This window comes from Electrona antarctica (assembly GCF_951216825.1).
Source record: "Electrona antarctica genome assembly, contig: scaffold_56, whole genome shotgun sequence".
Classification (NCBI taxonomy): Eukaryota; Metazoa; Chordata; class Actinopteri; order Myctophiformes; family Myctophidae; genus Electrona; species Electrona antarctica.
The window spans coordinates 579,479-605,496 of NW_027638622.1; the positions used below are offsets into that span (position 1 = coordinate 579,479).

Here is a 26,018-nt window from a genome sequence, read left to right on the forward strand (position 1 = left end):
TGGTACTGTAGGTAGATGTTCTGGTACTGTAGGTAGATGTAGGTAGATGTTCTGGTACTGTAGGTAGATGTAGGTAGATGTTCTGGTACTGTAGGTAGATGTAGGTAGATGTTCTGGTACTGTAGGTAGATGTAGGTAGATGTTCTGGTACTGTAGGTAGATGTTCTGGTACTGTAGGTAGATGTTCTGGTACTGTAGATAGATGTAGGTAGATGTTCTGGTACTGTAGGTAGATGTAGGTAGATGTTCTGGTACTGTAGGTAGATGTTCTGGTACTGTAGGTAGATGTAGGTAGATGTTCTGGTACTGTAGGTAGATGTAGGTAGATGTTCTGGTACTGTAGGTAGATGTAGGTAGATGTTCTGGTACTGTAGGTAGATGTTCTGGTACTGTAGGTAGATGTTCTGGTACTGTAGGTAGATGTTCTGGTACTGTAGGTAGATGTAGGTAGATGTTCTGGTACTGTAGGTAGATGTTCTGGTACTGTAGGTAGATGTAGGTAGATGTTCTGGTACTGTAGGTAGATGTAGGTAGATGTTCTGGTACTGTAGGTAGATGTTCTGGTACTGTAGGTAGATGTAGGTAGATGTTCTGGTACTGTAGGTAGATGTAGGTAGATGTTCTGGTACTGTAGGTAGATGTTCTGGTACTGTAGGTAGATGTAGGTAGATGTTCTGGTACTGTAGGTAGATGTAGGTAGATGTTTTGGTACTGTAGGTAGATGTAGGTAGATGTTCTGGTACTGTAGGTAGATGTTCTGGTACTGTAGGTAGATGTTCTGGTACTGTAGGTAGATGTTCTGGTACTGTAGGTAGATGTTCTGGTACTGTAGGTAGATGTTCTGGTACTGTAGGTAGATGTAGGTAGATGTTCTGGTACTGTAGGTAGATGTAGGTAGATGTTCTGGTACTGTAGGTAGATGTAGGTAGATGTTCTGGTACTGTAGGTAGATGTTCTGGTACTGTAGGTAGATGTTCTGGTACTGTAGGTAGATGTAGGTAGATGTTCTGGTACTGTAGGTAGATGTAGGTAGATGTTCTGGTACTGTAGGTAGATGTTCTGGTACTGTAGGTAGATGTTCTGGTACTGTAGGTAGATGTAGGTAGATGTTCTGGTACTGTAGGTAGATGTTCTGGTACTGTAGGTAGATGTAGGTAGATGTTCTGGTACTGTAGGTAGATGTAGGTAGATGTTCTGGTACTGTAGGTAGATGTTCTGGTACTGTAGGTAGATGTTCTGGTACTGTAGGTAGATGTTCTGGTACTGTAGGTAGATGTAGGTAGATGTTCTGGTACTGTAGGTAGATGTTCTGGTACTGTAGGTAGATGTTCTGGTACTGTAGGTAGATGCCTTGGTCTTCGCAGCCAAGAGCCAATGCATCTTGCCTCTTTGTGTTTGCTTTTCAAATGACCCTTTACTGATTTGAGGTGTTGAAATCCTTGCTGGTATTTATTACCCCATCACACTGGAACATGCCTTGCAGATTGCCAAACTGCCATCTTTCTCTGACACAGTGAAGAAATCCCACACAGCCGACCTTTTCTCTGTCTGTAAACACAAAGCGCACACCCTACACATGTAGTGTACCTGTTGCACATGTAGCCTTCTTGGTGTGTGGATGTGGTGTTATACCACCACCTATGGGATATAATGTGGAACTGCACAGTACACATAACATATAGTAGGCAGCCTGCAGAGCAGATGTAGGTAGATGTTCTGGTACTGTAGGTAGATGTAGGTAGATGTTCTGGTACTGTAGGTAGATGTTCTGGTACTGTAGGTAGATGTTCTGGTACTGTAGGTAGATGTTCTGGTACTGTAGGTAGATGTAGGTAGATGTTCTGGTACTGTAGGTAGATGTAGGTAGATGTTCTGGTACTGTAGGTAGATGTTCTGGTACTGTAGGTAGATGTTCTGGTACTGTAGGTAGATGTAGGTAGATGTTCTGGTACTGTAGGTAGATGTTCTGGTACTGTAGGTAGATGTTCTGGTACTGTAGGTAGATGTAGGTAGATGTTCTGGTACTGTAGGTAGATGTAGGTAGATGTTCTGGTACTGTAGGTAGATGTTCTGGTACTGTAGGTAGATGTTCTGGTACTGTAGGTAGATGTTCTGGTACTGTAGGTAGATGTTCTGGTACTGTAGGTAGATGTTCTGGTACTGTAGGTAGATGTTCTGGTACTGTAGGTAGATGTTCTGGTACTGTAGGTAGATGTTCTGGTACTGTAGGTAGATGTTCTGGTACTGTAGGTAGATGTAGGTAGATGTAGGTAGATGTAGGTAGATGTTCTGGTACTGTAGGTAGATGTTCTGGTACTGTAGGTAGATGTTCTGGTACTGTAGGTAGATGTTCTGGTACTGTAGGTAGATGTTCTGGTACTGTAGGTAGATGTTCTGGTACTGTAGGTAGATGTTCTGGTACTGTAGGTAGATGTTCTGGTACTGTAGGTAGATGTAGGTAGATGTAGGTAGATGTAGGTAGATGTTCTGGTACTGTAGGTAGATGTTCTGGTACTGTAGGTAGATGTTCTGGTACTGTAGGTAGATGTAGGTAGATGTAGGTAGATGTTCTGGTACTGTAGGTAGATGTTCTGGTACTGTAGGTAGATGTTCTGGTACTGTAGGTAGATGTAGGTAGATGTTCTGGTACTGTAGGTAGATGTTCTGGTACTGTAGGTAGATGTAGGTAGATGTTCTGATACTGTAGGTAGATGTTCTGGTACTGTAGGTAGATGTTCTGGTACTGTAGGTAGATGTAGGTAGATGTTCTGGTACTGTAGGTAGATGTAGGTAGATGTTCTGGTACTGTAGGTAGATGTAGGTAGATGTTCTGGTACTGTAGGTAGATGTTCTGGTACTGTAGGTAGATGTTCTGGTACTGTAGGTAGATGTTCTGGTACTGTAGGTAGATGTTCTGGTACTGTAGGTAGATGTTCTGGTACTGTAGGTAGATGTTCTGGTACTGTAGGTAGATGTTCTGGTACTGTAGGTAGATGTAGGTAGATGTTCTGGTACTGTAGGTAGATGTTCTGGTACTGTAGGTAGATGTAGGTAGATGTTCTGGTACTGTAGGTAGATGTTCTGGTACTGTAGGTAGATGTAGGTAGATGTTCTGGTACTGTAGGTAGATGTTCTGGTACTGTAGGTAGATGTAGGTAGATGTTCTGGTACTGTAGGTAGATGTTCTGGTACTGTAGGTAGATGTAGGTAGATGTCCTGGTACTGTAGGTAGATGTAGGTAGATGTTCTGGTACTGTAGGTAGATGTAGGTAGATGTTCTGGTACTGTAGGTAGATGTTCTGGTACTGTAGGTAGATGTTCTGGTACTGTAGGTAGATGTTCTGGTACTGTAGGTAGATGTTCTGGTACTGTAGGTAGATGTTCTGGTACTGTAGGTAGATGTTCTGGTACTGTAGGTAGATGTTCTGGTACTGTAGGTAGATGTTCTGGTACTGTAGGTAGATGTTCTGGTACTGTAGGTAGATGTTCTGGTACTGTAGGTAGATGTAGGTAGATGTTCTGGTACTGTAGGTAGATGTTCTGGTACTGTAGGTAGATGTTCTGGTACTGTAGGTAGATGTTCTGGTACTGTAGGTAGATGTTCTGGTACTGTAGGTAGATGTAGGTAGATGTTCTGGTACTGTAGGTAGATGTAGGTAGATGTTCTGGTACTGTAGGTAGATGTAGGTAGATGTTCTGGTACTGTAGGTAGATGTTCTGGTACTGTAGGTAGATGTTCTGGTACTGTAGGTAGATGTTCTGGTACTGTAGGTAGATGTAGGTAGATGTTCTGGTACTGTAGGTAGATGTAGGTAGATGTTCTGGTACTGTAGGTAGATGTAGGTAGATGTTCTGGTACTGTAGGTAGATGTTCTGGTACTGTAGGTAGATGTTCTGGTACTGTAGGTAGATGTTCTGGTACTGTAGGTAGATGTTCTGGTACTGTAGGTAGATGTAGGTAGATGTTCTGGTACTGTAGGTAGATGTAGGTAGATGTTCTGGTACTGTAGGTAGATGTTCTGGTACTGTAGGTAGATGTAGGTAGATGTTCTGGTACTGTAGGTAGATGTAGGTAGATGTTCTGGTACTGTAGGTAGATGTAGGTAGATGTTCTGGTACTGTAGGTAGATGTTCTGGTACTGTAGGTAGATGTTCTGGTACTGTAGGTAGATGTTCTGGTACTGTAGGTAGATGTTCTGGTACTGTAGGTAGATGTTCTGGTACTGTAGGTAGATGTAGGTAGATGTTCTGGTACTGTAGGTAGATGTAGGTAGATGTTCTGGTACTGTAGGTAGATGTAGGTAGATGTTCTGGTACTGTAGGTAGATGTTCTGGTACTGTAGGTAGATGTTCTGGTACTGTAGGTAGATGTTCTGGTACTGTAGGTAGATGTAGGTAGATGTTCTGGTACTGTAGGTAGATGTTCTGGTACTGTAGGTAGATGTTCTGGTACTGTAGGTAGATGTAGGTAGATGTTCTGGTACTGTAGGTAGATGTTCTGGTACTGTAGGTAGATGTTCTGGTACTGTAGGTAGATGTTCTGGTACTGTAGGTAGATGTTCTGGTACTGTAGGTAGATGTTCTGGTACTGTAGGTAGATGTAGGTAGATGTTCTGGTACTGTAGGTAGATGTTCTGGTACTGTAGGTAGATGTTCTGGTACTGTAGGTAGATGTAGGTAGATGTTCTGGTACTGTAGGTAGATGTTCTGGTACTGTAGGTAGATGTAGGTAGATGTTCTGGTACTGTAGGTAGATGTTCTGGTACTGTAGGTAGATGTAGGTAGATGTTCTGGTACTGTAGGTAGATGTTCTGGTACTGTAGGTAGATGTTCTGGTACTGTAGGTAGATGTTCTGGTACTGTAGGTAGATGTAGGTAGATGTTCTGGTACTGTAGGTAGATGTTCTGGTACTGTAGGTAGATGTTCTGGTACTGTAGGTAGATGTAGGTAGATGTTCTGGTACTGTAGGTAGATGTTCTGGTACTGTAGGTAGATGTAGGTAGATGTTCTGGTACTGTAGGTAGATGTTCTGGTACTGTAGGTAGATGTAGGTAGATGTTCTGGTACTGTAGGTAGATGTTCTGGTACTGTAGGTAGATGTAGGTAGATGTTCTGGTACTGTAGGTAGATGTTCTGGTACTGTAGGTAGATGTAGGTAGATGTTCTGGTACTGTAGGTAGATGTAGGTAGATGTTCTGGTACTGTAGGTAGATGTAGGTAGATGTTCTGGTACTGTAGGTAGATGTTCTGGTACTGTAGGTAGATGTAGGTAGATGTTCTGGTACTGTAGGTAGATGTTCTGGTACTGTAGGTAGATGTAGGTAGATGTTCTGGTACTGTAGGTAGATGTAGGTAGATGTTCTGGTACTGTAGGTAGATGTAGGTAGATGTTCTGGTACTGTAGGTAGATGTAGGTAGATGTTCTGGTACTGTAGGTAGATGTAGGTAGATGTTCTGGTACTGTAGGTAGATGTTCTGGTACTGTAGGTAGATGTAGGTAGATGTTCTGGTACTGTAGGTAGATGTTCTGGTACTGTAGGTAGATGTTCTGGTACTGTAGGTAGATGTTCTGGTACTGTAGGTAGATGTAGGTAGATGTTCTGGTACTGTAGGTAGATGTAGGTAGATGTTCTGGTACTGTAGGTAGATGTAGGTAGATGTTCTGGTACTGTAGGTAGATGTAGGTAGATGTTCTGGTACTGTAGGTATATGTTCTGGTACTGTAGGTATATGTTCTGGTACTGTAGGTAGATGTTCTGGTACTGTAGGTAGATGTAGGTAGATGTTCTGGTACTGTAGGTAGATGTTCTGGTACTGTAGGTAGATGTTCTGGTACTGTAGGTAGATGTAGGTAGATGTTCTGGTACTGTAGGTAGATGTTCTGGTACTGTAGGTAGATGTTCTGGTACTGTAGGTAGATGTTCTGGTACTGTAGGTAGATGTTCTGGTACTGTAGGTAGATGTAGGTAGATGTTCTGGTACTGTAGGTAGATGTTCTGGTACTGTAGGTAGATGTTCTGGTACTGTAGGTAGATGTTCTGGTACTGTAGGTAGATGTTCTGGTACTGTAGGTAGATGCCTTGGTCTTCGCAGCCAAGAGCCAATGCATCTTGCCTCTTTGTGTTTGCTTTTCAAATGACCCTTTACTGATTTGAGGTGTTGAAATCCTTGCTGGTATTTATTACCCCATCACACTGGAACATGCCTTGCAGATTGCCAAACTGCCATCTTTCTCTGACACAGTGAAGAAATCCCACACAGCCGACCTTTTCTCTGTCTGTAAACACAAAGCGCACACCCTACACATGTAGTGTACCTGTTGCACATGTAGCCTTCTTGGTGTGTGGATGTGGTGTTATACCACCACCTATGGGATATAATGTGGAACTGCACAGTACACATAACATATAGTAGGCAGCCTGCAGAGCAGACCATCGGCCACTGCCATCGGTGAAAGTTACGTTTTTTTTACCGATGCGTCGATGGCAGTTAACATCGGCCCCTACAGGTGGTCGGCCGATACATCGGTGCACCACTAGTAGATAGTATTTATATATAGTGTAGATAGTATTTATAATGTATTCATAATGTATTTCCAGGTGTATCTACCCCACCTACGACTACACTCACTGTCTGTGTGACTCCATCGAGAACATCACTCACTCTCTGTGTACCAAAGAGTTCCAGGCCAGGTGAGAACGCACGCACGCACGCACGCACGCACGCACAGTACACCAAAGAGTTCCAGGTGGTTAACCCATCTTGGTGTTTTAAACATTATGTTACAATTTAGCTATTGAAAAATAGCAGACCTACAAGCTCATAGCGCGCCACCGAGTGGCACGCTACGAGCTTGTAGGTCTGCTATTTTTGAAAAGTCGTTAAAATGTGGCGCAAATCTTTGAATATATATTTCAGAGCGAACATTTTTAACAAAAATATTTGCTTCTGGGGGGTCCCTGGAACTACATATTTTGAGATGGGGGTCCGTGGCCCAATAGAGATAATTCTGGGTGTCCTTGACATGAAAAAGGTTGAGCACCACCGACATAGAAACATAGGTTTTTCAGAAGAATGTTAGGATTTTGAAGCCTTTTTTTTAATCGACCTCAGTCCAAAATGGGTTAAATGGAGGCTAGAGGTGATGAATGAGGAGGTAGTTGGTTGTTCTTCACTTTCAATCACAGACGGTCATCATATTTCTGGCTCTGTAAGGTCCTGGACGTGTACTGCCCGGTCCAGTGGGAGTAATGTGTCTCTCTCTGTAGGAGGTCATCATATTTCTGGCTCTGTAATGTTCTGGACGTGTACTGTCTGGTCCAGTAATGTGTCTCTATTGGTTCTATAGGAGGTCATCATACTTCTGGCTCTGTAATGTTCTGGACGTGTACTGCCCGGTCCAGTAATGTGTCTCTCTATTGGTTCTATAGGAGGTCATCATACTTCTGGCTCTGTAATGTTCTGGACGTGTACTGCCCGGTCCAGTAATGTGTCTCTCTATTGGTTATATAGGAGGTCATCATACTTCTGGCTCTGTAATGTCCTGGACGTGTACTGCCCGGTCCAGTGGGAGTACGGCCGTCTGAACCTCACCTATACCGTGGTCTCCAAGAGGAAGATCATCAGGCTGGTGGAGACGGGAGTGGTCAGGTAAAATGGGGAGTGGTCAGTGGTCAGGTAAAATAGGGAGTGGTCAGGTAAAATGGAGAGTGGTCAGGTAAAATGGGGAGTGGTCAGGTAAAATGGGGAGTGGTCAGGTAAAATGAGCTGGTGGAGACGGTTCGAGTGTCTTTTAATGATTCCAGAGACTGTTCTTTATTATTAATGATATTATATTTTAATGATGTTTATTATTAATGATATTATATTTTAATGATTTTTATTATTAATGATATTATATTTGAATGATGTTTATTATTCATTATATTATTTTAATGATGTTTATTATTCATTATATTATTTTGTAATATCTCCAGAGACTGGGACGATCCTCGTCTCTTCACTCTGACTGCTCTCAGGAGGAGAGGATTTCCTGCCAAGGCCATCAACGCCTTCTGTGCACGGGTAGGATTACCCCTAGATGTTCCCTTCATTGGTAGGATTACCCCTAGATGTTCCCTTCATTGGTAGGATTACCCCTAGATGTTCCCTTCATTGGTAGGATTACCCCTAGATGTTCCCTTCATTGGTAGGATTACCCCTAGATGTTCCCTTCATTGGTAGGATTACCCCTAGATGTTCCCTTCATTGGTAGGATTACCCCTAGATGTTCCCTTCATTGGTAGGATTACCCCTAGATGTTCCCTTCATTGTCACAAACATTAAACCTGTGTATAGGAGGGGCTAGCACCCCTCACATTAAACCTGTGTATAGGAGGGGCTAGCACCCCTCACATTAAACCTGTGTATAGGTGGGGCTAGCACCCCTCACATTAAACCTGTGTATAGGAGGGGCTAGCACCCCTCACATTAAACCTGTGTATAGGTGGGGCTAGCACCCCTCACATTAAACCTGTGTATAGGAGGGGCTAGCACCCCTCACATTAAACCTGTGTATAGGAGGGGCTAGCACCCCTCACATTAAACCTGTGTATAGGAGGGGCTAGCACCCCTCACATTAAACCTGTGTATAGGAGGGGCTAGCACCCCTCACATTAAACCTGTGTATAGGAGGGGCTAGCACCCCTCACATTAAACCTGTGTATAGGAGGGGCTAGCACCCCTCACATTAAACCTGTGTATAGGAGGGGCTAGCACCCCTCACATTAAACCTGTGTATAGGAGGGGCTAGCACCCCTCACATTAAACCTGTGTATAGGAGGGGCTAGCACCCCTCACATTAAACCTGTGTATAGGTGGGGCTAGCACCCCTCACATTAAACCTGTGTATAGGAGGGGCTAGCACCCCTCACATTAAACCTGTGTATAGGAGGGGCTAGCACCCCTCACATTAAACCTGTGTATAGGAGGGGCTAGCACCCCTCACATTAAACCTGTGTATAGGAGGGGCTAGCACCCCTCACATTAAACCTGTGTATAGGAGGGGCTAGCACCCCTCACATTAAACCTGTGTATAGGAGGGGCTAGCACCCCTCACATTAAACCTGTGTATAGGAGGGGCTAGCACCCCTCACATTAAACCTGTGTATAGGAGGGGCTAGCACCCCTCACATTAAACCTGTGTATAGGAGGGGCTAGCACCCCTCACATTAAACCTGTGTATAGCTATCCCGCCTCAAGCTGCTGCTGATTGGCCAGGCCGTTTTGTGGCCGGGCATCAAGTCTGCCTGAGAGTTCCCAGATGGGAGCAGGAGGGGGGAACCCAGTGTACTCTCTGCTGCCCCATCTGGCGGAGTCAGGTTAGGGCTAGCACCCCTCACATTAAACCTGTGTATAGGAGGGGCTAGCACCCCTCAAAAATAGTTAATATTTGTATCCCAAAGTATTTAAAACATTGTCGTGGTGCTGACATTGACCTCAGGAAGTATTGAGTTACTTTTCTGTTAGTCGTTCATATGAAGAGTTGAATTAAATCATAATGTTTTATTTGTTCCAGGTGGGAGTGACCGTTGCCCAGGTGACCATGGAGCCTCACCTGCTGGAGTCCTTCGTTAGAGACGACCTGAATGAGTCGGCTCCTCGAGTTATGGCCGTCCTGGAACCTCTGAGAGTGACCATCACCAACCTGCCTCTGGATGCCAAGGTACTGACCCTATAGATCTGAGGTACTGACCCTACCCCACTACTGCCCCTAACACTGACCCTATAGACACTGAGGTACTGACCCTACCCCACTACTGCCCCTAACACTGACCCTATAGACACTGAGGTACTGACCCTACCCCACTACTGACCCTAACACTGACCCTATAGATCTGAGGTACTGACCCTACCCCACTACTGCCCCTAACACTGACCCTATAGATGCTGAGGTACTGACCCTACCCCACTACTGACCCTAACACTGACCCTATAGACGCTGAGGTACTGACCCTAACACTGACCCTATAGACACTGAGGTACTGACCCTACCCCACTACTGACCCTAACACTGACCCTATAGATGCTGAGGTACTGACCCTACCCCACTACTGCCCCTAACACTGACCCTATAGATGCTGAGGTACTGACCCTACCCCACTACTGACCCTAACACTGACCCTATAGACACTGAGGTACTGACCCTACCCCACTACTGCCCCTAACACTGACCCTATAGATGCTGAGGTACTGACCCTACCCCACTACTGCCCCTAACACTGACCCTATAGACGCTGAGGTACTGACCCTACCCCACTACTGCCCCTAACACTGACCCTATAGATGCTGAGGTACTGACCCTACCCCTAACAGTCACATACTGACCCTAACCTCAGAGTGACCATAACCAACCTGCCTCTGGACGCTAAGGTTAGTAGTAGTACACTCTGACCCTATAGACGCTGAGGTACTGACCCTATAGACGCTGAGGTACTGACCCTATAGACGCTGAGGTACTGACCCTATAGACGCTGAGGTACTGACCCTATAGACGCTGAGGTACTGACCCTGACCCTAACCTGAGAGTGACCATAAGTGACCATAAGTGACAAAAACACACATCACAGCTGTCACTCGATCCTGTAGGATCACACTCTATAACATACGACGAATTAGACCGTTCCTCACCCAGGAGTCAGCCAATCAGACCCTTCCTCACCCAGGAGTCAACCAATCGGACCGTTCCTCACCCAGGAGTCAACCAATCAGACCCTTCCTCACCCAGGAGTCAGCCCATCTCCTAATCCAGACAACAGTCTTGACAAAACTTGACTTGTAACTCCTTACTGGCCTACCGGCATGTGCACTTCAGCCTCTCCAACTGATCCAAAATGCCGCAGCTCGATTGGTCTTCAACCAGCCAAAATTCTCACACGTCTCCCCCTTCTCCGCTCCCTCCATTGGCTCCCGGGCGCTGCCCGCACAGAATACAAAACTCTGATGTTGGCATTCAAAGCAATCAAAGGTATGGCTCCCCCAAATCAAGTATGATTGAACCCTACAAACCCTCCCGAGCACTCAAATCAACCAACGCAGGGAAGCTAGAAGTACCCTCACTAAAAACGCCGGGACAACGCTCCACATGTCCCAAACTCTTCTCCCTTCTGGCTCCAAAACTGTGAAATGCACTTCCCGTTGCAGTCAGAACTGCAGCCTCACTCCCAATCTTCCGCCGTAGTCTGAAAACCCACCTTTTCAGACTCCATCATGGCCCATAGCACTTACCCTATACCCCCTTAGATAGCACTTTTGTAGACTTAGATTGCATTTGATACAGACTTATAGCATGTTATGTAGACAGCACTAGAATTGCATTGTACAGTATATAGTCATAGCACTTTATAGTATATATGTATAGCCTAGTATAGTATATATGTATAGTTTATATGTATAGTTTCATTATATAGATATTCCACTGTTACGTTCTTAGCTTACGCATGTTTCATGATAACTACTTTCTATGTATGTGATGTATTGCCATGGTTTTTGTTCTTGCCTAATGTAAATCGCTCTGGATTAAGAGCGTCTGCTAAATGCCTAAATTGTAAATTGTACCATGAGTGACCATAAGTGACCTTGTCCCGTGTCCAGGCGGAGGTCAGCGTTCCAGACTTCCCTGCTAACGAGGCCAGAGGCAGCCACCTGGTTCCTTTCACTCGGACCATCTACATCGAACACACTGACTTCAGAGAGGTATTATTATTATTATTATTACTATTACTATTATTAATATTATTATTATTAACACACTGACTTCAGAGAGGTTATTATTATTATTATTATTACTATTACTATTATTAATATTATTATTATTAACACACTGACTTCAGAGAGGTTATTATTATTATTATTATTATTATTATTATTAACACACTGACTTCAGAGAGGTATTATTATTATTATTATTACTATTACTATTATTAATATTATTATTATTAACACACTGACTTCAGAGAGGTTATTATTATTATTATTATTATTATTACTATTATTAATATTATTATTATTAACACACTGACTTCAGAGAGGTATTGTTATTATTATTATTATTATTACTATTATTAATATTATTATTATTAACACACTGACTTCAGAGAGGTATTATTATTATTATTATTACTATTACTATTATTAATATTATTATTATTAACACACTGACTTCAGAGAGGTTATTATTATTATTATTATTATTATTACTATTATTAATATTATTATTATTAACACACTGACTTCAGAGAGGTATTATTATTATTATTATTATTATTACTATTATTAATATTATTATTATTAACACACTGACTTCAGAGAGGTATTATTATTATTATTATTACTATTACTATTATTAATATTATTATTATTAACACACTGACTTCAGAGAGGTTATTATTATTATTATTATTACTATTATTATTATTATTATTATTAACACACTGACTTCAGAGAGGTTATTATTATTATTACTATTACTATTATTATTACTATTACTATTATTAATATTATTATTATTAACACACTGACTTCAGAGAGGTTATTATTATTATTATTATTACTATTATTATTATTATTATTATTAACACACTGACTTCAGAGAGGTTATTATTATTATTACTATTACTATTATTATTACTATTACTATTATTAATATTATTATTATTAACACACTGACTTCAGAGAGGTTGTTATTATTATTATTATTATTATTACTATTACTATTATTATTATTATTATTAACACACTGACTTCAGAGAGGTATTATTATTATTATTACTATTACTATTACTATTACTATTATTATTATTATTAACACACTGACTTCAGAGAGGTTATTATTATTATTATTATTACTATTACTATTATTATTATTATTAACACACTGACTTCAGAGAGGTTATTATTATTATTATTATTATTATTACTATTACTATTATTATTATTATTATTAACACACTGACTTCAGAGAGGTATTATTATTATTATTACTATTACTATTACTATTACTATTATTATTATTATTAACACAGAGGTACTGTATCTATATCTATATAAACTATCTACACTTTATTATTGGTAAGAAACCAAATGAAAACATATCAGATTGTGCGGCTGTGGCTTCCTCATAGAGGGTTGAAGCCCCGCCCCATTTCATGATGACGCCAGGCCCAGTCCCGCCCCCTTTCATGACGACGCCAGGCCCAGTCCCGCCCCCCTTCCATGACGACGCCAGGCCCAGTCCCGCCCCCTTTTATGACGGCGCCAGGCCCAGGAAATAATTCCCAATACATTTTCCCCATAAACATTTCAAAAAGTATTTAATTAAATACTTTTTAAGCGTTGTACGAAGCCAAATCATGCCAACAACATTTTGGACCAAACAAATAATTACAAAAAAAGTGTTGTAACCTGCCGTTTTTTCTTCTTTCTAATTATTTGTTCGGCCCAAAACATTGTGTTTATTGTCATGAAGTCTATGAGGAAAATGAACGGGGAATAATTTTCCGGGTCTCTCGAGGGGGCGGGACTGCGACACTCTATAGTTAACAGAAAAGAGGCTGACCCCAGATCAGATTATCATTATGTTAATCTTCTAGGTAACAGAGAAGGGCTACAAGAGGCTGACCCCAGATCAGATTATCATTATGTTAATCTTCTCTAGGTAACAGAGAAGGGCTACAAGAGGCTGACCCCAGATCAGATTATCATTATGTTAATCTTCTAGGTAACAGAGAAGGGCTACAAGAGGCTGACCCCAGATCAGATTATCATTATGTTAATCTTCTCTAGGTAACAGAGAAGGGCTACAAGAGGCTGACCCCAGATCAGATTATCATTATGTTAATCTTCTAGGTAACAGAGAAGGGCTACAAGAGGCTGACCCCAGATCAGATTATCATTATGTTAATCTTCTAGGTAACAGAGAAGGGCTACAAGAGGCTGACCCCAGATCAGATTATCATTATGTTAATCTTCTAGGTAACAGAGAAGGGCTACAAGAGGCTGACCCCAGATCAGATTATCATTATGTTAATCTTCTCTAGGTAACAGAGAAGGGCTACAAGAGGCTGACCCCAGACCAGCCGGTGGGTCTGAGGCATGCTGGCTACGTCATCTCTGTGCAGAAGGTCATCAAGGTGAGAGTCCTTCTGGATCTAACACTAAACCTAACCCATAATAACCCATAATAACCCATAACCCTAATAATAAACACTACCCCCATTACAACACTATGTTCTATCTATGAGAGTCATGGTGTTTCAGTCTAACCCATAACCCTAATAATAAACACTACCCCCATTACAACACTATGTTCTATCTATGAGAGTCATGGTGTTTCAGTCTAACCCATAACCCTAATAATAAACACTACCCCCATTACAACACTATGTTCTATCTATGAGAGTCATGGTGTTTCAGTCTAACCCATAACCCTAATAATAAACACTACCCCCATTACAACACTATGTTCTATCTATGAGAGTCATGGTGTTTCAGTCTAACCCATAACCCTAATAATAAACACTATCCCCATTACAACACTATGTTCTATCTATGAGAGTCATGGTGTTTCAGTCTAACCCATAACCCTAATAATAAACACTATCCCCACTATGTTGTAATGGGGATAGTATCCTGCGAGAGTCCTGCTGTTTCAGTCTCATAATAACACTAACCCATTAAAAACACAATGTTTTCATTATCTACGAGAGTCCTGCTGTTTCAGTCCCATAATAAACACTAACCCATTAAAAACACAATGTTTTCATTATCTACGAGAGTCCTGCTGTTTCAGTCCCATAATAAACACTAACCCATTAAAAACACAATGTTTTCATTATCTACGAGAGTCCTGCTGTTTCAGTCTCATATTGCTCTCATGGTGCGATAAGAAAAACCCTGAAGTCGGGGCGGAGACAACGTTTTGCCTCATGTCCATCCATCTATCATCGGTCCATGTCCGTCCATCCATCATCGGTCCATGTCCATCCATCTATCATCGGTCCATGTCCGTCCATCCATCATCGGTCCATGTCCGTCCATCCATCATCGGTCCATGTCCGTCCATCCATCATCGGTCCATGTCCGTCCATCTATCATCGGTCCATGTCCGTCCATCCATCATCGGTCCATGTCCGTCCATCCATCATCGGTCCATGTCCATCCATCCATCATCGGTCCATGTCCGTCCATCTATCATCGGTCCATGTCCGTCCATCCATCATCGGTCCATGTCCGTCCATCCATCATCGGTCCATGTCCGTCCATCTATCATCGGTCCATGTCCGTCCATCTATCATCGGTCCATGTCCGTCCATCTATCATCGGTCCATGTCCGTCCATCCATCATCGGTCCATGTCCGTCCATCTATCATCGGTCCATGTCCGTCCATCTATCATCGGTCCATGTCCGTCCATCTATCATCGGTCCATGTCCGTCCATCTATCATCGGTCCATGTCCGTCCATCTATCATCGGTCCATGTCCGTCCATCTATCATCGGTCCATGTCCATCTGTGAACAGCTGGTCTCACGTAGACAACTATTCCACAATGTCCGAATGCTACACAAAGCTTAGGATAAATGTGCGCGACTGTAAAGATGAAACGGAAGTGGGGAGGAGGCTCCACTTCCACTTTATATTTGACTCATGATCAGAGCTTCCGTTGCTCCAGACTGTATGACGGAAGCCTTTATATTTTACTCATGATCAGAGCTTCTGTTGCTCCAGACTGTATGACGGAAGCATTTATATTTGACTCATGATCAGAGCTTCTGTTGCTCCAGACTGTATGACGGAAGCATTTATATTTGACTCATGATCAGAGCTTCCGCTGCTCCAGACTGTACGACGGAAGCATTTATATTTGACTCATGATCAGAGCTTCCGTTGCTCCAGACTGTATGACGGAAGCATTTATATTTGACTCATGATCAGAGCTTCCGCTGCTCCAGACTGTACGACGGAAGCATTTATATTTGACTCATGATCAGAGCTTCCGCTGCTCCAGACTGTACGACGGAAGCATTTATATTTGACTCATGATCAGAGCTTCCGCTGCTCCAGACTGTATGACGGAAGCATTTATATTTGACTCATGATCAGAGCTTCCGTTGCTCCAGACTGTATGACGGAAGCATTTATATTTGACTCATGATCAGAGCTTCCGCTGCTCCAGACTGTACGACGGAAGCATTTATATTTGACTCATGATCAGAGCTTCTGTTGCTCCAGACTGTATGACGGAAGCATTTATATTTGACTCATGATCAGAGCTTCCGTTGCTCCAGACTGTATGACGGAAGCATTTGAACATTGTGGGAGGCAACAGTCTGGCAACGCGAGACTAACCAAAATGGTCAGTAACGTTGATGTCTCTCGCTCTCTCTCTCTCTCTCTCTCTGTCTCTCTCTCTCTCTCTCTCTGTCTCTCTCTCTCTCTCTCTCTCTCTGTCTCTGTCTCTCTGTCTCTCTGTCTCTCTGTCTCTCTGTCTCTCTGTCTCTCTGTCTCTCTGTCTCTCTCTCTCTCTCTCTCTCTCTCTCTCTCTCTCTCTCTGTCTCTGTCTCTCTGTCTCTCTGTCTCTCTGTCTCTCTCTCTGTCTCTCTGTCTCTCTCCCAGGATGCCCAGGGTAAAGTGGTGGAACTGGAGGTAAAGTGCAGTAGTTCTACCGACACTGCAGAGAAACCCAAAGCCTTCATTCACTGGGTCAGCCTTCCTCTGGAGTGTGAAGTACGCCTTTATGAACCACTGTAAGTTACACCCTAACCCCTACAGCCTAACCCCTAAACCCTACACCCTAACCCCTAACCCTTCATTCACTGGGTCAGCCTTCCTCTGGAGTGTGAAGTACGCCTTTATGAACCACTGTAAGTTACACCCTAACCCCTACAGCCTAACCCCTAAACCCTACACCCTAACCCCTAACCCCTAACCCTTCATTCACTGGGTCAGCCTTCCTCTGGAGTGTGAAGTACGCCTTTATGAACCACTGTAAGTTACACCCTAACCCCTACAGCCTAACCCCTAAACCCTACACCCTAACCCCTAACCCCTCATTCACTGGGTCAGCCTTCCTCTGGAGTGTGAAGTACGCCTTTATGAACCACTGTAAGTTACACCCTAACCCCTACAGCCTAACCCCTAAACCCTACACCCTAACCCCTAACCCCTAACCCTTCATTCACTGGGTCAGCCTTCCTCTGGAGTGTGAAGTACGCCTTTATGAACCACTGTAAGTTACACCCTAACCCCTACAGCCTAACCCCTAAACCCTACACCCTAACCCCTAACCCTTCATTCACTGGGTCAGCCTTCCTCTGGAGTGTGAAGTACGCCTTTATGAACCACTGTAAGTTACACCCTAACCCCTAACCCCTACAGCCTAACTCCTAACCCCTCTATGAATCACTGTAAGTTAATAAATTCACCACAGTGTGAAGTACGCCTCTATGAACGACTGAGTTACACAGCAAAATAATCACTCTCACACTACTGGTACAGTATGTGTTTGGAAACATCTCTATAGCAACATGTTACACTGCTGGTATCTGAACATCTCTTTACCAAACATCTCACACGGTGTTTGGGACTATGGAGACATCTGTAAACATCTCACACGGTGTTTGGGACTATGGGGACAGCTGTAAACATCTCACACGGTGTTTGGGACTATGGGGACATCTGTAAACATCTCACACTGTGTTTGGGACTATGGGGACATCTGTAAACATCTCACACTGTGTTTGGGACTATGGGGACATCTGTAAACATCTCACACTGTGTTTGGGACTATGGAGACATCTGTAAACATCTCACACTGTGTTTGGGACTATGGAGACATCTGTAAACATCTCACACGGTGTTTGGGACTATGGGGACAGCTGTAAACATCTCACACTGTGTTTGGGACTATGGGGACATCTGTAAACATCTCACACTGTGTTTGGGACTATGGGGACATCTGTAAACATCTCACACTGTGTTTGGGACTATGGGGACATCTGTAAACATCTCACACTGTGTTTGAGACTATGGGGACATCTGTAAACATCTCACACTGTGTTTGGGACTATGGGGACAGCTGTAAACATCTCACACTGTGTTTGGGACTATGGGGACATCTGTAAACATCTCACACGGTGTTTGGGACTATGGGGACAGCTGTAAACATCTCACACTGTGTTTGGGACTATGGGGACATCTGTAAACATCTCACACTGTGTTTGGGACTATGGGGACATCTGTAAACACCTCACACTGTGTTTGGGACTATGGGGACATCTGTAAACATCTCACACTGTGTTTGGGACTATGGGGACAGCTGTAAACATCTCACACTGTGTTTGGGACTATGGGGACATCTGTAAACATCTCACACGGTGTTTGGGACTATGGAGACATCTGTAAACATCTCACACTGTGTTTGGGACTATGGGGACATCTGTAAACACCTCACACTGTGTTTGGGACTATGGGGACATCTGTAAACATCTCACACTGTGTTTGGGACTATGGGGACAGCTGTAAACATCTCACACTGTGTTTGGGACTATGGGGACATCTTTAAACATCTCACACTGTGTTTGGGACTATGGGGACATCTGTAAACATCTCACACTGTGTTTGGGACTATGGGGACATCTGTAAACATCTCACACTGTGTTTGGGACTATGGGGACATCTGTAAACATCTCACACTGTGTTTGGGACTATGGGGACATCTGTAAACATCTCACACTGTGTTTGGGACTATGGGGACAGCTGTAAACATCTCACACTGTGTTTGGGACTATGGGGACAGCTGTAAACATCTCACACTGTGTTTGCAGCTTTCTTCACAAAAACCCAGAAGATCCTTCCGAGGTTCCCATGGGCTTCCTGAGTGACATCAACCCTGTAAGTGTTGATTTATCAACTCTATAAGTGTCTGTGTTGATTTATCAACCCTGTAAGTGTTGATTTATCAACTCTATAAGTGTTGATTTATCAACTCTATAAGTGTTGATTTATCAACTCTATAAGTGTCTGTGTTGATTTATCAACTCTATAAGTGTTGATTTATCAACTCTATAAGTGTTGATTTATCAACTCTATAAGTGTCTGTGTTGATTTATCAACTCTATAAGTGTTGATTTATCAACTCTATAAGTGTCTGTGTTGATTTATCAACTCTATAAGTGTTGATTTATCAACTCTATAAGTGTTGATTTATCAACTCTATAAGTGTCTGTGTTGATGTATCAACTCTATAAGTGTTGATTTATCAACTCTATAAGTGTCTGTGTTGATTTATCAACTCTATAAGTGTTGATTTATCAACTCTATAAGTGTCTGTGTTGATGTATCAACTCTATAAGTGTTGATTTATCAACTCTATAAGTGTTGATTTATCAACTCTATAAGTGTCTGTGTTGATGTATCAACTCTATAAGTGTTGATTTATCAACTCTATAAGTGTCTGTGTTGATTTATCAACCCTGTAAGTGTCTGTGTTGATGTATCAACTCTATAAGTGTTGATTTATCAACTCTATAAGTGTCTGTGTTGATGTATCAACTCTATAAGTGTTGATTTATCAACTCTATAAGTGTCTGTGTTGATGTATCAACTCTATAAGTGTTGATTTATCAACTCTATAAGTGTCTGTGTTGATGTATCAACTCTATAAGTGTCTGTGTTGATTTATCAACTCTATAAGTGTCTGTGTTGATGTATCAACTCTATAAGTGTTGATTTATCAACTCTATAAGTGTTGATTTATCAACTCTATAAGTGTCTGTGTTGATGTATCAACTCTATAAGTGTCTGTGTTGATTTATCAACCCTGTAAGTGTAATCTGTGTTCTCTTGACGACAGTGTTGATTTTGACAGCAGTTTTTAATGTCGTTTTAGTCATCTGGAATGTTTTAGTTTGAGTCTAGTTTTAAATATACTGTTGATTTTGTCGTTTGATTATCTTGGTTGCATGCTAAAAATACCCGATCTACAAGCTCACGTGTGGCAGCGCAACGCGTTGTGAGCTTGTAGATCTGCTTTTTTCAAACACTTGAGAGCATGTAACCAAACATAAAATGATTTGTCTTTTAGTTCTACTGGATCTCTTCTCCACTAGTCCCTCCCTGACATTTAGTTCTACTGGATCTCTTCTCCACTAGTCCCTCCCTGACATTTAGTTCTACTGGATCTCTTCTCCACTAGTCCCTCCCTGACATTTAGTTCTACTGGATCTCTTCTCCACTAGTCCCTCCCTGACATTTAGTTCTACTGGATCTCTTCTCCACTAGTCCCTCCCTGACATTTAGTTCTACTGGATCTCTCCTCCACTAGTCCCTCCCTGACATTTAGTTCTACTGGATCTCTTCTCCACTAGTCCCTCCCTGACATTTAGTTCTACTGGATCTCTTCTCCACTAGTCCCTCCCTGACATTTAGTTCTACTGGATCTCTTCTCCACTAGTCCCTTCCTAACAATTTAGTCTAGTTTTTATTTGTTGACGAAATTGTAAATATATTTGTGAAAAAACGTAGTCGGCGAACATTTTTCGTCAGTTAATACTCAACAAAATCAACGACCCTAATAACCCTAACCCTGGTTGACGAGACCTAGGAAAGAAGACCTAGGAAAGAAAAGTTCAACAAAGTTTCTTCTTTCTGTTTCACTTTATAGAATTCACTACAGGTGTCTTTGTGTCTCCATAGAATTCACTACAGGTGTCTTTGTGTCTCCATAGAATTCACTACAGGTGTCTTTGTGTCTCCATAGAATTCACTACAGGTGTATTTGTGTCTCCATAGAATTCACTACAGGTGTCTTTGTGTCTCCATAGAATTCACTACAGGTGTCTTTGTGTCTCCATAGAATTCACTACAGGTGTCTTTGTGTCTCCATAGAATTCACTACAGGTGTCTTTGTGTCTCCATAGAACTCACTACAGGTGTCTTTGTGTCTCCATAGAACTCACTACAGGTGTCTTTGTGTCTCCATAGAATTCACTACAGGTGTCTTTGTGTCTCCATAGAATTCACTACAGGTGTCTTTGTGTCTCCATAGAACTCACTACAGGTGTCTTTGTGTCTCCATAGAACTCACTACAGGTGTCTTTGTGTCTCCATAGAACTCACTACAGGTCATCACCAGTGCCTTCGTGGACCGCTCGGTTAAGAGAGCCGCGGTCTTTGACAAGTTCCAGTTTGAGAGGGTGGGATACTTCTCCATGGACCCTGACAGCACAGCAGATAAGGTACAGCACATTGTTGTATTCAATCCCAATTATTAACACCCCGAACGCCCGGGGTTATTAAATCCATTAAATCACAGCCCAGCGATTTATAGCAGCAGAGCACATTTAGCGACGGACCGGATGTAGCTGAAGTAGCTAGATGTAGCCAAAACACTCTAGAGGTGATCGACAACAACGGGAGGCATGATTCATTCTACCGCGACTAGCGACGGGACCGCGGTGGGCCGTCTAACACATCATCTTTTCTTAGAATTGGACAGAATGATTTAGATCAAGAGTTTTTAACGTTTTAAGATTTTCAGTCTTTTCGGCTAAAATGGGGGGGGGGGCATTTTGGATGACGTCCCACCGGGAAATAACATCGAGTGTTGTCCAACAGACGCTCCCAGCCTGTGGAGCGATGCGATCGTGTCGTGTCGTGTGGTGTGGTGTGGTGTGGTGTGGTGTGGTGTGGTGTGGTGTGGTGTGGTGTCGTGTCGTGTCGTGTCGTGTCGTGTCGTGTCGTGTCGTGTCGTGTCGTGTCGTGTCGTGTCCGTGTCCGTGTCGTGTCGTGTCGTGTCGTGTCGTGTCGTGTCGTGTCGTGTCGTGTCGTGTCGTGTCGTGTCGTGTGGTCTAACCTCTCCTTTCCTTTCACTGCAGCTCGTGTTCAACAGGACGGTCACCCTGAAAGAAGACCCTGGGAAGATGTGAACGATCAACACGCTCTCTGCAACGTTACCACGATGATCCCAAACCAGACGTACCACTGGCTTCATCTCTCTGCAACGTTACCACGATGATCCCAAACCAGACGTACCACTGGCTTCATCTCTCTGACGTTACCACCAAACGTACCGCTGGCTTCATCTCACACCAACGTTTCTACGATGATTCCACAGAAACATCTTCAGTGTCTGCTTGCTCTGTATCTGTCACTGCTTCTACTCTGAGGGCTGAGATTAGGCCAAACCAAACTGGATCCATGTTCGTTGTCCCGAAGTATTGATGTGCAACAATAACACCTCGTACCACCTAGTAACACCTCGTCGATTCAAAAGTGAATCGCTGAAAACACAAAAAAAACAAATATAAATCTTTTCTCTGAGGCTTATGCTACCAGAGCAACATAACTACATAAGCAATTGATAAGGCAACATCAGTTTGATCAATCCCAGTACTCAGATTGGCATTGATCAATCATCAGATGAATAATCAATCTGATCAATCATCAGGTGAATAATCAATCTGATCAGAGGAACTTACGCGGCCACATCGTGAAACGTTCCTTTATCGTTGCTGTCGGCCGGAAACCTCCAATGTCTCCAAAACGGTTATTTTTACAGAAATGTAATAAAGAATCTTTTCTCTAATGTAGATTTTATTTAATCACATGCTCCTGTTAGTACCTTCTCATTGGTTCAATATTTATAGAACCCACAGACTTTCAGATCACTTTCACTTCATTAAAAAAAAAGGAAAAAAATAAACAGTGGAAACGAAGAACCGCATTCTTCATCTTTATGATGTTTGAAGCAACTCCATTCTAGATGCCCCACATTCTCCAAACTCCTTCATGTGTACGACAGTACGAGGGCTTCCATCTGGAAACTCCTTCATGAGTACGACAGTACGGGGGCTTCCATCTGGAAACTCCTTCATGTGTACGACAGTACGAGGGCTTCCATCTGGAAACTCCTTCATGTGTACGAGGGCTTCCATCTGGAAACTCCTTCATGTGTACGACAGTACGAGGGCTTCCATCTGGAAACTCCTTCATGTGTACCAGGGCTTCCATCTGGAAACTCCTTCATGTGTACGAGGGCTTCCATCTGGAAACTCCTTCATGTGTACGACAGTACGAGGGCTTCCATCTGGAAACTCCTTCATGTGTACGACAGTACGGGGGCTTCCATCTGGAAACTCCTTCATGTGTACGAGGGCTTCCATCTGGAAACTCCTTCATGTGTACGAGGGCTTCCATCTGGAAACTCCTTCATGTGTACGACAGTACGAGGGCTTCCATCTGGAAACTCCTTCATGTGTACGACAGTACGAGGGCTTCCATCTGGAAACTCCTTCATGTGTACGACAGTACGGGGGCTTCCATCTGGAAACTCCTTCATGTGTACGAGGGCTTCCATCTGGAAACTCCTTCATGTGTACGACAGTACGAGGGCTTCCATCTGGAAACTCCTTCATGTGTACGACAGTACGAGGGCTTCCATCTGGAAACTCCTTCATGTGTACGACAGTACGGGGGCTTCCATCTGGAAACTCCTTCATGTGTACGACAGTACGAGGGCTTCCATCTGGAAACTCCTTCATGTGTACGAGGGCTTCCATCTGGAAACTCCTTCATGTGTACGACAGTACGAGGGCTTCCATCTGGAAACTCCTTCATGTGTACGACAGTACGGGGGCTTCCATCTGGAAACTCCTTCATGTGTACGACAGTACGGGGGCTTCCATCTGGAAACGGCCCTAAAATAATCCCTAACAGAACATAGGGCTGGAAAAGGCCCTAAAAACAGCCTAAAAAACGTCCCGTAGGAAATAACAGCCATCCTTAAATAGGACAGTCTGATTGTCAAAGACCAACTAAATGGTAAATGTCTGAATCGCAGCAGCTCAGCCTCCTGACACTGACACCGGAGGAGAACATGAAGAAAGAGAAGAAACTAACAAAACAAAAAAAGAAACATGAAAAATATTAAATGTGGAGATGAAAGGTTTCTGCGTGACAACGATTAGCCTGCGGAGCTCACAGCAACTATATGCTCTTATTGTGAAGTTTCACAGCTGGGGCTCAGTGTAACAACGATTACGCTCTTATTGTGAAGTCTCGTTGAATGTATGCACAACACCTTAAGTCATAGTTTAACAAAAGCCTTACGTCGGTTAATTTCATAGTGGCCCGTTTTCTTGTTTTAGTCATAAGATGATGCTGCACAGTACAGTACTGTACTGTACTGTACTGTACTGTACTGTACTGTACGGTACAGAATACAGATGCTTGAAAATGGTTTTCTTACTGAGGTGGAGTCACCGTGTTTTGTATCCTCGGGGATTCATTTTGACGAGGAAACCAATGAATAAATGATATTTAACAAAGAATGAAACTGGTCTTTGTTTCAGAATGCTGTTCAATAAAATCATGGTTTATTTAGTTTATATTTATATTTTTATATAAAAACATTTATACATTTATATTTATATAGAGATTTAAACTGGTCTTTGTTTTCAGAATGCTGTACAATAAAATCATGGTTTATTTAGTTTATATTTATATTTTTATATAAAAACATTTATACATTTATATTTATATAGAGATTTAAACTGGTCTTTGTTTTCAGAATGCTGTACAATAAAATCATGGTTTATTTAGTTTATATTTATATTTTTATATAAAAACATTTATACATTTATATTTATATAGAGATTTAAACTGGTCTTTGTTTTCAGAATGCTGTACAATAAAATCATGGTTTATTTAGTTTATATTTATATTTTTATATAAAAACATTTATACATTTATATTTATATAGAGATTTAAACTGGTCTTTGTTTTCAGAATGCTGTTCAATAAAATCATGGTTTATTTAGTTTCAAGTTCATGAATAGAAATATCTTATATTCAGGGGTGGAAAGTTAACGAGGCAGTATTATATTATTATTGTATTATATTAATAGTATTAATAACGAGGCAGTTGGATCACTTTTATATAAACCTGGGAGCGACAGCATAACACACATCCATAACACATCCATAACAGCCATAACACACAGCCATAACACACATCCATAACACACAGTGGCCATAACACACATCCATAACACATCCATAACACATCCATAACACACATCCATAACACATCCATAACACATCCATAACACATCCATAACACACAGTGGCCATAACACACATCCATAACACACAGCCATAACACACATCCATAACACACAGCCATAACACACAGCCATAACACACAGTGGCCATAACACACAGCCATAACACACAGCCATAACACACATCCATAACACACAGTGGCCATAACACACATCCATAACACATCCATAACACACATCCATAACACACAGTGGCCATAACACACATCCATAACACATCCATAACACACAGTGGCCATAACACACATCCATAACACACATCCATAACACATCCATAACATCCATAACAGCCATAACACACAGCCATAACACACAGTGGCCATAACACACATCCATAACACACATCCATAACACACAGCCATAACACACATCCATAACACACATCCATAACACACAGTGGCCATAACACACAGCCATAACACACAGTGGCCATAACACACATCCATAACACACAGCCATAACACACAGTGGCCATAACACACAGCCATAACACACATCCATAACACACAGTGGCCATAACACACATCCATAACACACAGCCATAACACACAGTGGCCATAACACACATCCATAACACACAGCCATAACACACATCCATAACACACAGCCATAACACACATCCATAACACACAGTGGCCATAACACACATCCATAACACACATCCATAACACACAGTGGCCATAACACACATCCATAACACACAGCCATAACACACATCCATAACACACAGCCATAACACACATCCATAACACACAGTGGCCATAACACACATCCATAACACACAGCCATAACACACAGTGGCCATAACACACATCCATAACACACATCCATAACACACAGCCATAACACACAGCCATAA

General features: G+C 42.4%; 1 protein-coding gene across 1 annotated transcript in view; it reads left to right on the plus strand.

The window, feature by feature from the left end:
• The window catches only part of qars1 (glutaminyl-tRNA synthetase 1), a 63,131-nt gene extending 41,020 nt beyond the window's left edge, over positions 1–22,111 (plus strand). The window contains exons 14-23 of the mRNA XM_079530797.1: positions 6,601–6,693; positions 7,514–7,651; positions 7,978–8,065; positions 9,558–9,704; positions 11,633–11,734; positions 14,077–14,169; positions 16,653–16,783; positions 18,863–18,929; positions 21,149–21,274; positions 21,914–22,111. Of these exons, the coding sequence (XP_079386923.1) occupies positions 6,601–6,693; positions 7,514–7,651; positions 7,978–8,065; positions 9,558–9,704; positions 11,633–11,734; positions 14,077–14,169; positions 16,653–16,783; positions 18,863–18,929; positions 21,149–21,274; positions 21,914–21,964 (1,036 nt within the window). The 3' untranslated portion in view covers positions 21,965–22,111. The remainder of the gene's footprint in view (positions 1–6,600; positions 6,694–7,513; positions 7,652–7,977; positions 8,066–9,557; positions 9,705–11,632; positions 11,735–14,076; positions 14,170–16,652; positions 16,784–18,862; positions 18,930–21,148; positions 21,275–21,913) is intronic.
• Positions 22,112–26,018: the final 3,907 nt, after the last annotated feature.